This window comes from Rhinoraja longicauda, chromosome 2, assembly GCF_053455715.1.
Source record: "Rhinoraja longicauda isolate Sanriku21f chromosome 2, sRhiLon1.1, whole genome shotgun sequence".
NCBI classification, from domain to species: domain Eukaryota; kingdom Metazoa; phylum Chordata; class Chondrichthyes; order Rajiformes; family Arhynchobatidae; genus Rhinoraja; species Rhinoraja longicauda.
The window spans coordinates 67,706,226-67,722,469 of record NC_135954.1 but is presented as its reverse complement, the minus strand read 5'-3'; the positions used below and the strand labels follow the sequence as shown (position 1 = coordinate 67,722,469).

The window sequence follows — 16,244 nt, the reverse complement described above, 5'->3', positions numbered from 1 at the left end:
GACTTGCATATATTTTGAAAATATTTCTATGTCAAGCGTTTTCTGCTTTAGTGAAAAGATATGAGATTAGTTCTTTTGTACTGATTTTTAAATCCAGGGAAATGAATTACTCACAAGCTCGCTGAAATCAGTCCTGCTTGAACAACAGAATTCTTATTGTCAAGTCAAGTCAAGTCAAATTTATTTGTCACATACACATACACGATGTGCAGTGAAATGAAAGTGGCAATGCCTGCGGGTTGTGCACAAAAAGAATTACAGTTACAGCATATAAATAAAGTTAATAAGTTACTATTATTGTCGACAAAAATTTAGTCTCTGGGGTTATAAAAGTTGACAGTCCTAATGGCCTGTGGGAAGAAGCTCCGTCTCATCCTCTCCGTTTTCACAGCGTGACAGCGGAGGTGTTTGCCTGATCGTAGCATCTGGAACAGTCCGTTACTGGGGTGGCAAGGGTCCCTCATTATCTTGCTTGCTCTGGATCTGCACCTCCTGATGTATAGGTCCTGCAGGGGGACGAGTGTAGTTCCCATGGTGTGTTCTGCCGAACACACTACTCTCTGCAGGACTATCCTGTCCTGGGCAGAGCTGTTCCCAAACCAGACTGTAATGTTGCCGGACAGGATGCTCTCTACAGCCCCAGAGTAGAAGCAATGAAGGATCCTCTGAGACACTCTGAATTTCCTCAGTTGTCTAAGGTGGTAAAGGCGCTGCTTAGTCTTACCCACCAGTGCGGCAATGTGCGTTGCCCACGTCAGATCCTCTGCGATGCGGACTCCCAAGTATTTGAAACTGCTCACTCTATCCACAATAGACCCATTTATCTCCAGTGGCGTGTACGTCCTTGGATGTTTAGCCCTTCTGAAGTCCACAATCAGCTCCTTTGTTTTAGTGACATTCAAGAGGAGGCTATTGTCCTGACACCAGAGTGCCAGATCAGCCACCTCCTCCCGGTAGGCCTTCTCATCGTTGTTGGAGATCCGGCCCACCACCACAGTGTCATCAGCAAACTTGATGATGGAGTTTGAGCTGAACCTGGCCCCACAGTCATGTGTGTACAGGGAGTACAGTAGGGGGCTAAGGACGCAGTCCTGGGGGGATCCTATGTTCAGGGTGAGGGAGCTAGATGTGTGTTCCCCCATCCTGACCACTTGGGGCCTGGCAGTGAGAAAGTCCAGGACCCAGGCACACAGAGGGGTGCTAAGCCCCAGTTCCAGCAGCTTCTCAACCAGTCTGCTGGGGACTATTGTGTTGAATGCTGAACTAAAGTCAATGAACAGCATCCTCACATAGCCCTCCTGGCTGTCCAGATGAGAGAGAGCGGTGTGTAGAACCTGGGAGACCGCATCACCCGTGGACCTGTTCGGACGGTATGCGAACTGTAGTGGGTCCATGTTGCGAGGAAGGAGGGCGCAGATGTGCTTCTTGACTAGCCTCTCAAAGCATTTCATGACAACCGAGGTGAGGGCCACCGGTCGGTAGTCATTTAAACACGCTGGAGAGGCATTCTTTGGCACCGGTACAATGATGGATCTTTTGAAGCATGCAGGGACCACGGACTTTGCCAAGGAGAGGTTGAATATTGTGGTGAGCACTGGAGCAAACTGAGTAGCACAAGACTTTAGTACTCGCCCAGATATACCATCTGGGCCTCCAGCTTTCCTCGTGTTCACACGCGTCAGAGCCCACCTCACCTCATGCTCGGACACCGAGAATGTGTGCACATCCCCGGCGGTGGATCCCCCTCCAGCCTCGCTAGCCAGCGCCCCTTCGGTGCTGTTTTTAGACGGCGAGCTGGTGGTGTTACCCGTCTCAAACCGTGCGTAAAAAAAGTTCAGGTCATCAGCTAAGGAGGAGCCGGCACTTCCGGTTGAGGGGGTGCTGGACCTGTAGCTAGTTATAGTCCGTAGCCCCTGCCAAAGGCGCCTGGTGTCCTGCTGCTCCATCTGTGACTCCATCTTGTCCCGGTACCTCTTTTTTGCGTCCTTCACTGCCCTTCGCAGTCGGTAGGACTCTCCCTTGTAGTCGTCCATGTTGCCGGATGCCAGGCCGGAGTTGTAAGCAGCGGTGTGAGCATTCAAGGCCACGCGAATAGACCTGTCTACCCAGGGTTTTTGGTTAGGGAAGATACTGACCCTTACCGTGGGGATGATGGTATCGGCTATTGTGGCAATGAAGTCCGTAACCGCTTCCGCAAACTCATTTACGTCTCTGGAACTTTCTTGGAACATGTTCCAGTCGACTTCGCTCAGTGCATCCTGCAGCATGGCCTCTGAATGGTCAGCCCACCGCTTTACGTCCCTCGTCACTGTCGCTTCCCGTACTATCCGTTGTTTGTACTCCGGCAGCAGGAAAATGGCAGCGTGGTCAGATTTCCCAAAAGGAGGGAGAGAAACGGCCTTGTAGCCTTTCCTGAACGGCGTGTAGCAGTGGTCCAAAGTTCTTTCCCCCCTGGTGACACACGTGATGTGTTGGTAGAAGTTGGGCATGACCTTTTTGAGATTTCCCCTATTGAAGTCTCCAGCCACCAGCACAGCCGCATCAGGGTTCTTGTTTTGGTGTTGACACAACACATCGTGTAGGGTGGACAGTGCCACGTCGGTGTCCGCATGCGGTGGGATATAGACGGCTGTGATGATCACCGAGCTGAACCCACATGTGCACAAGCACTGTCAGTAGCAAGTTGGCACTTGGAAGATCCTCAAGAGTTCAGTTTTGAATTTCTAATAGGTCACCACCTAGCACAGTTGGTTCAGCACAGGGTAGAAGTTCTTATTCCTAAATTTCAATGTAAATATGCTTTCTTCTTTTGCAGATATTGACATATTTATAAACGAGATACTAAAGGGAGAAAACTTGACAAAGAAGGCAAAAGAGAAAAGAGAAACTCTTCTGAGAAAGCTTAAGATTATTAAAACAAGGTAAACATTTACATTATTTTTAAGTTGCCTAAGATGACAAATAAATTGCCCTGGCCAACAGAAGTGGTAAAGGGGATGCCATTTATCAGTTTTGTTACAATTCCATAGGGTGTTAATGAGACCACACGTAGAGCACTGTGCATGTGCTATATTGCAGTTTTGCAATAATCTGTTAGGGGACCAGAACCATATTGCAGTATTGCATATTGCAAATGTTGTAGTATTGGAGGCTGTCTTAAAGAGATTCACTAGGAAATTCCTGGGATGAGAGAGTTCAGTTTAGTTTAGTTTATTGTCACGTGTACCGGGGTACAGTGAAAAGCTTTTGTCGTGTGCTAACCAGCCAGAGGAAAGACAATACATGATTCCAATAGACAATAGACAATAGGTGCAGGAGTAGGCCATTCAGCCCTTCGAGCCAGCACCGCCATTCAATGCGATCATGGCTGATCACTCTCAATCAGTACCCCGTTCCTGCCTTCTCCCCATACCCCCTCACTCCGCTATCCTTAAGAGCTCTATCCAGCTCTCTCTTGAAAGCATCCAACGAACTGGCCTCCACTGCCTTCTGAGGCAGAGAATTCCACACCTTCACCACTCTCTGACTGAAAAAGTTCTTCCTCATCTCCGTTCTAAATGGCCTACCCCTTATTCTTAAACTGTGGCCCCTTGTTCTGGACTCCCCCAACATTGGGAACATGTTTCCTGCCTCTAATGTGTCCAATCCCCTAATTATCTTATATGTTTCAATAAGACCCCCCCCTCATCCTTCTAAATTCCAGTGTATACAAGCCCAATCGCTCCAGCCTTTCAACATACGACAGTCCCGCCATTCCGGGAATTAACCTAGTGAACCTACGCTGCACGCCCTCCATAGCAAGAATATCCTTCCTCAAATTTGGAGACCAAAACTGCACACAGTACTCCAGGTGCGGTCTCACCAGGGCCCGGTACAACTGTAGAAGGACCTGTTTGCTCCTATACTCAACTCCTCTTGTTATGAAGGCCAACATTCCATTGGCTTTCTTCACTGCGTGCTGTACCTGCATGCTTCCTTTCATTGACTGATGCACTAGGACACCCAGATCTCGTTGAACTCCCCCTCCTCCTAACTTGACACCATTCAGATAATAATCTGCCTTTCTATTCTTACTTCCAAAGTGAATAACCTCACACTTATCTACATTAAACTGCATCTGCCATGTATCCGCCCACTCACACAACCTGTCCAAGTCACCCTGCATCCTTATTGCATCTTCCTCACAATTCACACTACCCCCCAGCTTAGTATCATCTGCAAATTTGCTAATGGTACTTTTAATCCCTTCGTCTAAGTCATTAATGTATATCGTAAATAGCTGGGGTTCCAGCACCGAACCTTGCGGTACCCCACTGGTCACTGCCTGCCATTCCGAAAGGGACCCATTTATCCCCACTCTTTGCTTTCTGTCTGTCAACCAATTTTCTATCCATGTCAGTACCCTACCCTCAATACCATGTGCCCTAATTTTGCCCACTAATCTCCTATGTGGGACCTTGTCGAAGGCTTTCTGAAAGTCGAGGTACACCACATCCACTGACTCTCCCCTGTCAATTTTCCTAGTTACATCCTCAAAAAATTCCAGTTGATTTGTCAAGCATGATTTCCCCTTCGTAAATCCATGCTGACTCGGAATGATCCTGTTACTGCTATCCAAATGCTCAGCAATTTCGTCTTTTATAATTGACTCCAGCATCTTCCCCACCACTGATGTCAGACTAACTGGTCTATAATTACCCGTTTTCTCTCTCCCTCCTTTCTTAAAAAGTGGGATAACATTTGCTATCCTCCAATCCACAGGAACTGATCCTGAATCTATAGAACATTGAAAAATGATCTCCAATGCTTCCACTATTTCTAGAGCCACCTCCTTAAGTACCCTGGGATGCAGACCATCAGGCCCTGGGGATTTATCAGCCTTCAGTCCCATCAGTCTACCCAAAACCATTTCCTGCCTAATGTGGATTTCCTTCAGTTCCTCCATCACCCTAGGTTCTCCGGCCCCTAGAACATTTGGGAGATTGTGTGTATCTTCCTCAGTGAAGACAGATCCAAAGTAACGGTTTAACTCGTCTGCCATTTCTTTGTTCCCCATAATAAATTCCCCTGCTTCTGTCTTCAAGGGACCCACATTTGCCTTGACTATTTTTTTCCTCTTCACGTACCTAAAAAAACTTTTGCTATCCTCCTTTATATTATTAGCTAGTTTACCCTCGTACCTCATCTTTTCTCCCCGTATTGCCTTTTTAGTTAACTTTTGTTGCTCTTTAAAAGAGTCCCAATCCTCTGTCTTCCCACTCTTCTTTGCTATGTTATACTTCCTCTCCTTAATTTTTATGCTGTCCCTGACTTCCCTTGTCAGCCACAGGTGTCTCTTACTCCCCTTAGAGTCTTTCCACCTCTTTAGAATAAATTGATCCTGCAACCTCTGCATTATTCCCAGGAATACCTGCCATTGCTGTTCTACCGTCTTCCCTGCTAGGGCCTCCTTCCAGTCTATTTTGGCCAGCTCCTGCCTCATGCCTCTGTAATCCCCTTTGCTATACTGTAATACTGACACTTCCGATTTTCCCTTCTGCCTTTCCATTTGCAGAGTAAAACTTATCATGTTGTGATCACTGCCTCCTAATGGCTCTTTTACCTCTAGTCCCCTTATCAGATCAGGATCATTACACAACACTAAATCCAGAATTGCCTTCTCCCTGGTAGGCTCCAGTACAAGCTGTTCTAAGAATCCATCTCGAAGGCACTCTACAAACTCTCTTTCCTGGGGACCATTTCCAACCTGATTTTCCCAGTCTACCTGCATGTTGAAATCTCCCATAACCACCGTAGCATTACATTTTTGACACGCCAATTTTATCTCCTGATTCAACTTGCACCCTATGTCGAGGCTACTGTTTGGGGGCCTATAGATAACTCCCATTAGGGTCTTTTTACCCTTACAATTTCTAATTTCTATCCATATAGAGCCATTCACAGTGTACAGATACATGATAAGGAAATAACATTTACAGGCATGTGAATTTTCCGAGTTTCTGCGGATTTCCGCGGTTTTAAAACCCATTTTCCATGCCTTTTGTGTGTTTTCCGCGATTTTCACTTTGCCAAATAAACGAAGAAATCGGATCGAAAAAAAGAAAGAAAACAAAACGACATATCGACTTGTAATGAACAATAGGGTTCCGCTAGAGGTCGCTAGGGGTTCTGCGAGAAATCCCCACCTGCGCCCTGAAAGTCTCCCCGAAAATGTGGCACCTAGGCTGGCAAGGCAGCCAATCTCGACCTCATCAGGACTTCCATGGCCAATTTGTCAATTCGGCCACTAGAGGTCGCTAAGGGTTTCACGAGAAATCCCCTGGCGCCCTGGAAGTCTACCCGAACATGTGGCACCCAGGCTGGGCAAGGCAGCCAATCTCAACCTCATCGGGACATCCACGGCTGATCGGTGGGTTGAATTTGCAACCTGTGGCCAGGGCTCTGGAACTCCAGCCCAGCTGGAGCCAGCACATCTATCCCCATAGCCGACTTCCTTGGCCAGCTGGATAAACCAGCAAAGCTCTGGAACCAAGAGTGCCAGAAAATCAGTGGTGGAACTGTAATGTAATGAGTAAATATTAAATTTAAGTGCAAGATTATATAAATAAATTCATTAAGACAGGGTTAAAATATGAAACACAGCAGAAAATCCAATTACCACTTCTTTGGGCTGATTATCAATTAATGTGCAGATTTACTTCAAAATGTTATTAGTATACAGAGACATATTCACGTTATTTTGTAATGTCTGTTTGTACTTTGAAATGCATTAAAAGATGCTTGAAACTTGTAATTTTGTGTGTAAACTTTAAAAGAAAATCCAATTTTTTGACCCCTGTTGTACGCCTCGCGCAACCGCTCGGCTCTTTTCCACTTTTTTTTTTTACCTCACTCACATGCCTGCATTTATTGCAAGATCAAGCCAGTAAGTCGTTCAAAGATGGTCCGACAGTCACTAATGAGGTAGATAGTAGTTCAGGACTGCTCTCTATTTGTGGTAGGATGGTTCAGTTGCCTGATAACAGCTGGGAAGAAACTGTCCCTGAATCTGGAGATGTGCATCTTCACACTCCTGTATCTTTTGCCTGATGGGAGAGGCAAGGAGAGAAAGTGCCAGGGTGTGACTCATCCTTGATTAAGCTGTTGGCCTTGCCGAGGCAGCATGATATATAAATTGAGTCAATGGAAGGGAGGTTGGTTTGTGAGATCGTCAGGGCTGCGTCCTCAATTCGCTGCAATTGTCCTGTCAAAAGAGGCTATATAGGTTGGGTCTGTACTGTTTGAAACATAATATAAGGATGCTGGACAGGATGAATGCTGCAATGAGTGGAAGAATCTTGAATAAGGAGACATAGCTTAAAGATAGAGAGCTGGTCACTTAAACCGAAATGTATAGAAATATATTGCGCAGAGTGGTGGATGTTTGGAGTTCTCAGCACTGAAAGGTGCAGAGGCTGGTTTATTAGAAATGTTTAAAGTGTAGGTGGATACATTTTTGAATAATTGGGGAATTGAGGGCAATAGGAATCTGGCACACAAGGAGTTTGGGGTCGATCAGCCATGATTACATTGAATGGTGGGACAGGTACGAGGTTGCTATTTTCTTCTGTTGTTGTGAATTTAAAATATAAGTCATAATTAAACCAAGGGTTGGAGAATGAGTTTTCTTGTTGAATTAGAAGGGGAATTTGATTGGAGCTAATTTTGCTGGGCCCTTCATGGTTGAGTATGATGAACTATTATAGTTATTACACAGTTATTTTGAGTATACTGTAAAATTCATTAAAAAACACTATCCAATTTGCCTTTCTGTAATTTTAATTATCAAATGTGGTTTTTATAACATGTGGAAACTCATCTGCACAATTGTGGAAAAGATGTATTTGAAATTGAAGTAGAATTCAGTTTAGTCCAAGTAAATTGGTAACTGATACAAGTATAAATTTGTGTTTTTTTTAGTTTTATTGAATGGGAGAAGTAATTTGCAAAATTTGTTGTGAAACCCCTGGTTGAGAAGAACAACCCAGTATCAAAGTACAGGAGAAAATAACGCAAAAACTCTCCAAATATTTTAAATATGAAATAAACAGAAAATGTTGGAAAAACTCAGGGAGCAGCCATGGGGAGAGAAACAAAGTCAATGTTTCAGTTCAATGACTTTTTGATCAAATTTAGAAAACAAGGGTGCAGGAAACATAAATATTTATTCACATTACAAAAATATATTTGTTTCTTGATTATTTATCTAAAAACACTATCTCTTTTTCAGCTATCCTCAGGAGTTCCAAGAGAGAGGTAATTTTTAAACTTTTAAATTTTTTTTAGGGATCATTTAAACTTATGTTTCATGTAACTGTTATCAGGCTGTATTTTACTTCAAAGTGTATGTGCACTATCCTACCTCATTCCTTGAGGTTTCTATGGCTCATCCCATATATTGTTCAGTTCCTAATTGTTCAAGTGCAAGAGTGCATGTATTTTTTTCAGAAGCACAATCGTACAGCACACAATATAAAAGTGTAGAGTGGAATGGGCCACATTGGACCTTTGTGCAGATTATACTTATTCTGCGAAGTAATATTTCAACAGCACCTGCAGTCCCCAGCACTGCCAAGTTAATCTTCCTAAGTGAGAGTTGTAGCTAAGTACAAGAAAGGTACACTAATACATCTTCAATAGAGGAATGAAAGGGCTTGATTTATGTATGTAAATATTTCAAAATGACAATAGGTTGCTAAAATGTTTCAATAATAAATGTTCCAATCTAATTCTAAGAAGTAATTGTTTGCAAAAAATGCAATTACCGATGTCTAAACCTAAATTTATTGTGAACTACACTGCACATAGTATTGGTCGAATTTTGGAAATTCTACTTCAGTGCCATAGATTGATATAGCGTGGAAACAGGCCCTGCGGCCCAACTTGCCCACACCGGCCTACATGTCCCAGCTACACAAGTCCCACCTGCCAGCATTTGGTCCATATCCCTCCAAACCTGTCCTATCTTGTCTAACTGCTTCTTAAATGTTGGGATAGTCCTTGCCTCAACTACCTCCTCTGGCAGCTTGTTCCATACATCCACCACCCTTTGTGTGAAAAAGTTACCTATTAAATCTTTTCCCCTCCACCTTAAACCTATGTCCTCTGGTCCTCGATGCATCTACTCTGGGCATCTACCCGATCTATTCCTCTCATGATCTTATATACCTCTATAAGATCACCCCTCATCCTCCTGCGCTCCAAGGAATTGAGTCCCAGCCCTCGGCATATAGCTCAGACCCTCTCGTCCTGGCAACATCCTTGTAAATCTTCTCTGTACCCTTTCCAGCTTGACAACATCTTTCCTATAACTCGGTGCCCAGACCTGAACACAATACTCTAAATGTGGCCTCACCAACGTCTTATACAATTGCAACATGACCTCCCAACTTCTATACTCAATACTCTGGCTGATGAAGGCCATTGTGCCGAAAGCCTTTTTGACTACCCAATCTGCCTGCGACTCCACCTTAAGGGAGCTATGCACCTGCACTCCTAGATCCTGAACTACAACATTATCCAGAGCCCTACTATTCACTGTGTAGGACCTGCCCATGTTAGACTTCCCAAAATGCAACACCTCACATTTTTTTGCATTAAATTCCATCAACCATTCCCCAGCCCACTTGGCCAATCGATCAAGATCCTGCTGCAATTTTTCACAACCATCTTGTGATGTCTTGAGAGGTCGGGAGCTTTTCTCTTGAAGGTTGGGAGGTGTGGGTGCCGGAAATGAAGACAGAAAAGTTCTTGTTTTCAAACTTCTTGTTTACACAACTTCTACAGCTCATCAACCTTTTTGGCCATGTCTTCAAAACACTTAATCAGATTTATGAGACACGACCTCCCACATTGATGACTATCCCTAATCAGCCCTTGTCCTTCTAAATGCCTGTATATCCTATCCCTCAGAATACCCTCTAGTAACTTTCCAATTAGAGATGTTAAGCTCACTGAGATGGTTCCCAGCATTTTCCCTGCAGCTATTCTTAAATAAAGGCATAACATTTGCCACCCTCCAGTCTTCCAGCACCTCTCCTCTATTTAAAGACGACTCGTAAATTTCAACCAGGGCTCCCGCAATTTCTTCTCTGGTTTCCTATAATGTCCTCGGATATATATGATCAGGCCCTGGAGATTTGTCTACCTTCATACACGATAGTACCTCAGCACATCTTCGACCATCACACTGACTGCTCTCAAGACACTTCCATTGACTGCCCCAAGTTCCTCCGTCCTTGGTAAATACAGAGGAGAAATACTCCTCGGTAAATACAGAGGTGAAATACTCATTGAGGACCTTTCCCATCTCCTGTGGCTCCACACAGAGTTGACATAAAAAGCATCATATTTTGAAGAAAATTAGGATTTTTGTTTAGTGTGGATGGCAAAGTTATGAAAAGTGCACAAAATAAATTTGCAGGAAAAGCATATTTTGAAGAAAATGTGGATTTTCCATTCAATTCGAGAATGTTAATAGATATGTACAAAATTATAAGGTATTTTTTACGAGGCTTAAATTGACGGAATGAAAGTAGAATTAGGATTTTAGTTTAAACTATGTTGTTAGGACATCGAAAGCCCTGAAGTGAAGTCGATCAAATCTTGGGTAGCAGAAAATTTAAACAGTTATATGGAAAAAACAGTGAAGAAGAATTAAAACAATGTCGCTTCAGAGTTTGTTGGAACTAGTGAAGAGGTATTGGCAATTTCCTCCTGATGTTTTATTTTATTCATTTATTGGATGTAGACATCACTGATGAGGTTTGTTCTGAATGTGAACAATATTCAAATTTGCTGAGATGGTTTGGTTGGGAGGGGAATAATTGCTCCCTCTGCTGGTCAAACATTAACCAATGCAAAGTTTGAGCAATTAATTGAGAAGGTAAGTTAATAAATGGTAGTTGTAATCAATTGTAAATTATTTTTTGTGTAATGTTACTTTTCCTTTTATAAATAGTTTGGTTGCAAGGCAAATCAGAAATAAACAATCAATGAGAGCAGTGAAAATACTTATGTCCTTTTATGTGCTGAAGGAAACCAGTTCCTTTGTTATAATAGCAATCTGTCTCACAGCAAGATAAATAAATGAAGTGTTTTGTATTTTTATAGATCTTTGCAATTTACAAGTGATTATTGATAAATCTTTTGCCTGCCAATTGTTAAATGCCTTGTGACGATTTTCTTCATTTAAGGCATAAGTGCAACACAAAGTGCTTTTGGCTACAATTTTATTTGTGATCATTATCATTGTTTGGTTGTTAATTCTCTACAGTATTATTTATGATAAAAAGTGCTTGCTAGTCTAAATTATAGAAAGTTCATTTAAAAAAAATGAAAATTCTGTGAGTAACCTCTTCCCTTTGCATGTTTTACACTTTCAAGTTAAAATGAGTGAATAGTGATTTGGATCCAGATTGTACAATAGATTTTGTTGATCAGTTAAATTGACTTTTCTCCCAAGATACCACTTGACGAGGTCATGACCTGCAGCCTGTGGCCACTGGTATGAGGGTCACAGTTTGAGGTCAGCAAAAGCTTGTGTGAACCTACAGGCAATAGTCTGTTATCTATCAGCTGTAGATGTTGGATCAATCTCTATACAAGTATAGAGAAGTATACAAGTATCTGTGACTCTCGATAGGTTAAAAACGTAATGACAGAGCAGCAGCTTGGTAAACTAGCCAATCAGATTGATGAATTGAAAGCTGAAATTCAGTGAGTGCATTTCTTTAGAGTAAATGTATTTAACTAGAATATGTAGTTGGGGATTTTTTTAAAGCATTGATTCTGATTTGTATGGCAAACCAGTTAAGGTAAATATAAATCTATGACTACTTAAATTTTGTTATAAAGCCTCTGTTAACTAACATTATCCTTTCTTCAATGCTGTTATCTTGAAATGTTTGAGTAGCTTGTTTTACTTTAATTGTTCATTTCACTGTCTACTCAAAATGTACATTAAAGTAAGTCTCCAAATATCTTGGGTCATATACAACAAACAAGTGAAAGCATTGTAACCACTGAAGGGTGGGTAAAATCAATTTATAGAAATGACAATATTTCCCAAATTATCCACAAATGGAGAAGTTTACTTATGTCAGAGATTTATGCTCTTTATTTAAATACATGTTTTTTGTCGTGGAACAAGTAATTCAATATTACTGCTCATAAATTTACAATGTAAGTAGCTTTGCAAAAAAAATTGTCAGCTGGCTACCATATGCAATTTATGACGAGTAAGCTAAAACCATTATTATAGCACAACAAAGTGGGATAAATGTTACAACATAAAACTGGCTTGATTAATAGTTTGTGGGTTGTGAGCGGAGCAACTGCAATACTGACTCATGCCGTACTGACAGATATTTGGCGAGAGTTGAGAGTTAAGGGTTTACAACTCCACGTGGTTAAAATGATGACATATTTTACTGCACCAATATAAAATTGTTAAATGTAACTAAATGTCTAATCCTGATTTGACTCTTTAGAGTTATTATTTTTATGGCTGACTTCGTAAGGGAATAATAAAGATGCCTGTCTTAAACACTTACTGCAATTGCCTTGAATTTACAAAAGTCAGGTGTAAGTCTCTTTACAGTTCTTTTGTTTGTATGCTGTAATTAGATGTCTTGTTCATTCAATTAGTGCTGCTCTAAAGTACAGTTCTACATAAGCATAAAATTCAATGCCTGTTTACAAGGAATCACCAATTGCATTGAACAATACATCTGTTTGAAACTAAAAAGGCAATACGGGGCAATACGGGGAGAAAAGATGAGGTACGAAGGTAAACTAGCCAATAATATAAAGAAGGATAGTAAAAGCTTCTTTAGGTATGTGAAGAGGAAAAAAATAGTTAAGGCAAATATGGGTCCCTTGAAGACAGAAGCAGCGGAATTTATTATGGGGAACAAGGAAATGGAAGGCGAGTTGAACCGGTACTTTGGATCTGTCTTCACTAAGGAAGATACAAACAATCTCCCATATGTTCTAGTGGCCAGAGATCCTAGGGTGACGGAGGAACTGAAGGAAATTCACATTAGGCAGGAAATGGTGTTGGGTAGATTGTTGGGACTGAAGGCTGATAAATCCCCAGGGCCTGATGGTCTGCATTTCAGGGTACTTAAGGAGGTGGCTCTAGAAATCATGGATGCATTGGTGATCATTTTCCAATGTTCTATAGATTCAGGATCAGTTCCTGTGGATTGGAGGGAAGCTAATGTTATCCCACTTTTTAAGAAAGGAAGGAGAGAGAAAACAGGAAATTATAGACCAGTTAGTCTGACATCAGTGGTGGGGAAGATGCTGGAGTCAATTATAAAAGACGAAATTGCGGAGCATTTGAATAGCAGTAACAGGATCGTTCCGAGTCAGCATGGATTTACGAAGGGGAAATCATGCTTTACTAATCTTCTGCTATTTTTTGAGGATGTAACTGGGAAAATGGACAGGGGAGAGCCGGTGGATGTAGTGTACCTTGACTTTCTGAAAGCCTTTCAGAAAGGTTCCACATAGGAGATTAGTGGGCAAAATTAGAGCACATGGTATTGGGGGTAGGGTACTGACATGGATAGAAAATTGGTTGGCAGACAGAAAGCAAAGAGTGGGGATAAATGGGTCCCTTTCAGAATGGCAGGCAGTGACCAGTGGGGTACCGCAAGGCTCAGTGCTGGGACCGCAGTTATTTACAATATACATTAATGACTTGGACGAAGGGATTAAAAGTAAAATTAGCAAATTTGCATATAACACAAAGCTGGGTGGCAGTGTGAACTATGAGCAAGATGCTATGAAGTTGCAGGGTGACTTGGACAGGTTGTGTGAGTGGGCGGATGCATGGCAGATGCAGTTTAATGTGGATAAGTGCGAGGTTATCCACTTTGGTGGTAAGAATAGGAAGGAAGATTATTATCTGAATGGTGTCAAGTTAGGAAAAGGGGACGTACAACGATATCTGGGTGTCCTAGTGCATCAGTCACTGAAAGGAAGCATGCAGGTACAGCAGGCAGTGAAGAAAGCCAATGGAATGTTGGCCTTCATAACAAGAGGAGTTGAGTATAGGAGCAAAGAGGTCCTTCTGCAGTTGTACAGGGCCCTAGTGAGACCGCACCGGGAGTACTGTGTGCAGTTTTGGTCTCCAAATTTGAGGAAGGCTATTCTTGCTATTGAGGGCGTGCAGCGTAGGTTTACTAGGTTAATTCCCGGAATGGCGGGACTGTCGTATGTTGAAAGACTGGAGCGACTGGGCTTGTATACACTGGAATTTAGAAGGATGAGAGGGGATCTTATTGAAACATATAAGATTATTAATGGGTTGGACACGTTAGAGGCAGGATAGATGTTCCCAATGTTGGGGGAGACCAGAACCAGGGGCCACAGTTTAAGAATAAGGGGTAGGCCATTTAGAACGGAGATGAGGAAAAACCTTTTCAGTCAGAGAGTTGTGAGTCTGTGGAATTCTCTGCCTCAGAAGGCAGTGGAGGCCAATTCTCTGAATGCTTTCAAGAGAGAACTAGATAGAGCTCCTTAGGATAGCGGAGTCAGGGGGTATGGGGAGAAGGCAGGAATGGGGTACTGATTGAGAATGATCAGCCATGATCACATTGAATGGCGGTGCTGGCTCGACGGGCCAAATGGCCTACTCCTGCACCTATTGTCTATTGTCTATCTGGGAGGGTTACTGCACAAAACCCTAAAGTCCAATAGGGAAGGAACCTTACCTTTCCCTGGTGAGGTCAACGCAGATTCAGTGGAAGAGCATTTTGGGGACTTATCATAACTCCGTAAACAGGAGCTTGGGGGGAAAGTGGTAAAATGGGGGAAGGCTCTATATAACTAATTTAGGCAGGAACTGTGGAGCGTAGATTGGAAGCGGCTGTTACTGGTTAAATTTGTGTCTGATATGTAGGAATCATTTAAAGATCAACTGGTCAGAATTCAGGGCCAACATATTTCTGTGAGGAAGTAAGACAAGGATGACAAGATTTGGGAACAAAAAGATGTTATACATTTGGACTGCAAAAAGGAAAAGGAAACCTGCAAAAGATTCTTAACATACAAAAGATCCTTAACAAAAGGTTAAGGAAGCTGAAATCAGACAGGGTCCAAGAGGAATATGAAGGAAGCAGGACAGAACTTAAATATGGAATTCAAAGTGACACAACTGGCGACCTGGTGCCATCGCAACAACCTGGAGCTCAATGCTCTCAAGACAGTGGAACCAATTGTAGACTTTCGAAGAGATCCCCCTCCCCTCCCCCCACTCACCATCAACGACACCATAGTCACATCTGTGGAGTCATTTAACTTCCTTGGAACCATCATCTCCAGGGACCTTAATTGGGGGCCACCATCGACTCCTCAGTCAAAAAGGCCCAACAGAGGATGTACTTATATAACAGGTATAACAGAGCTTTATTTGTCGTTCGGTACCGAAGTACCGAACGAAACTACATAGCAGTCATAGAAAAAAAAAAAAAAAAAAAAAAAAGAACACAAGACACATAACCCCAACACAAACGTCCATCACAGTGACTCCAAACACCCCCTCACTGTGATGGAGGCAACAAAACTTCCACTCTCTTCCCCACGCCCACGGACAGACAGCTCGTCCCCGACCGACCCGCACAGTCCCCGCACCGGGCGCTGAAACGTCTCGCGGCTGAACCGGGCGATGAAAGGCCCGCGACCAAGCCTTGCGCAGCTAAGTCCCGTGGTCGAGACGCACCGGGCGATGTCAAGTCCCGCAGCCGAGCCGCACCAGCGGTGAAAAGTCCCGCAGCCGAGCCGCACCGGGCAATGTAAAGCCCCGCGGCCGAGCCGCACCGGGCGATGTTAAGCCCTGCAGCCGAGTTGCACCGGGCGGTGTTAAGTCCCGCAGCCGAGCTGCACCGGGCGGTGTTAAGCCCCGCAGCCGAGCTGCACCGGGCGATGTTAAGCCCCGCAGCCGAGCTGCACCGGGCACTGTTAAGTCCAGCGGCCAAGCCGCACCGGGCGATGTAAAGTCCAGCGGCCAAGCCGCACCGGGGGATGTAAAGTCCAGCGGCCAAGCCGCACCGGGGGATGTTAGGCCCCGCAGCCGAGCCGCACCCCGCGCCGTGAGGAAGAGAAAAGTTCCCCCCCACCCACACCACCACCCCCTCCCACACATACACAACCAAAAAATATATATATAAAAACCATCCCAACACCGACACACAACA

General features: G+C 43.4%; 1 protein-coding gene across 1 annotated transcript in view; it reads left to right on the top strand.

The window, feature by feature from the left end:
• The window catches only part of skap2 (src kinase associated phosphoprotein 2), a 219,563-nt gene that overhangs the window by 10,654 nt on the left and 192,665 nt on the right, over positions 1-16,244 (top strand). The window contains exons 2-3 of the mRNA XM_078420533.1: positions 2,816-2,921; positions 8,270-8,295. Of these exons, the coding sequence (XP_078276659.1) occupies positions 2,816-2,921; positions 8,270-8,295 (132 nt within the window). The remainder of the gene's footprint in view (positions 1-2,815; positions 2,922-8,269; positions 8,296-16,244) is intronic.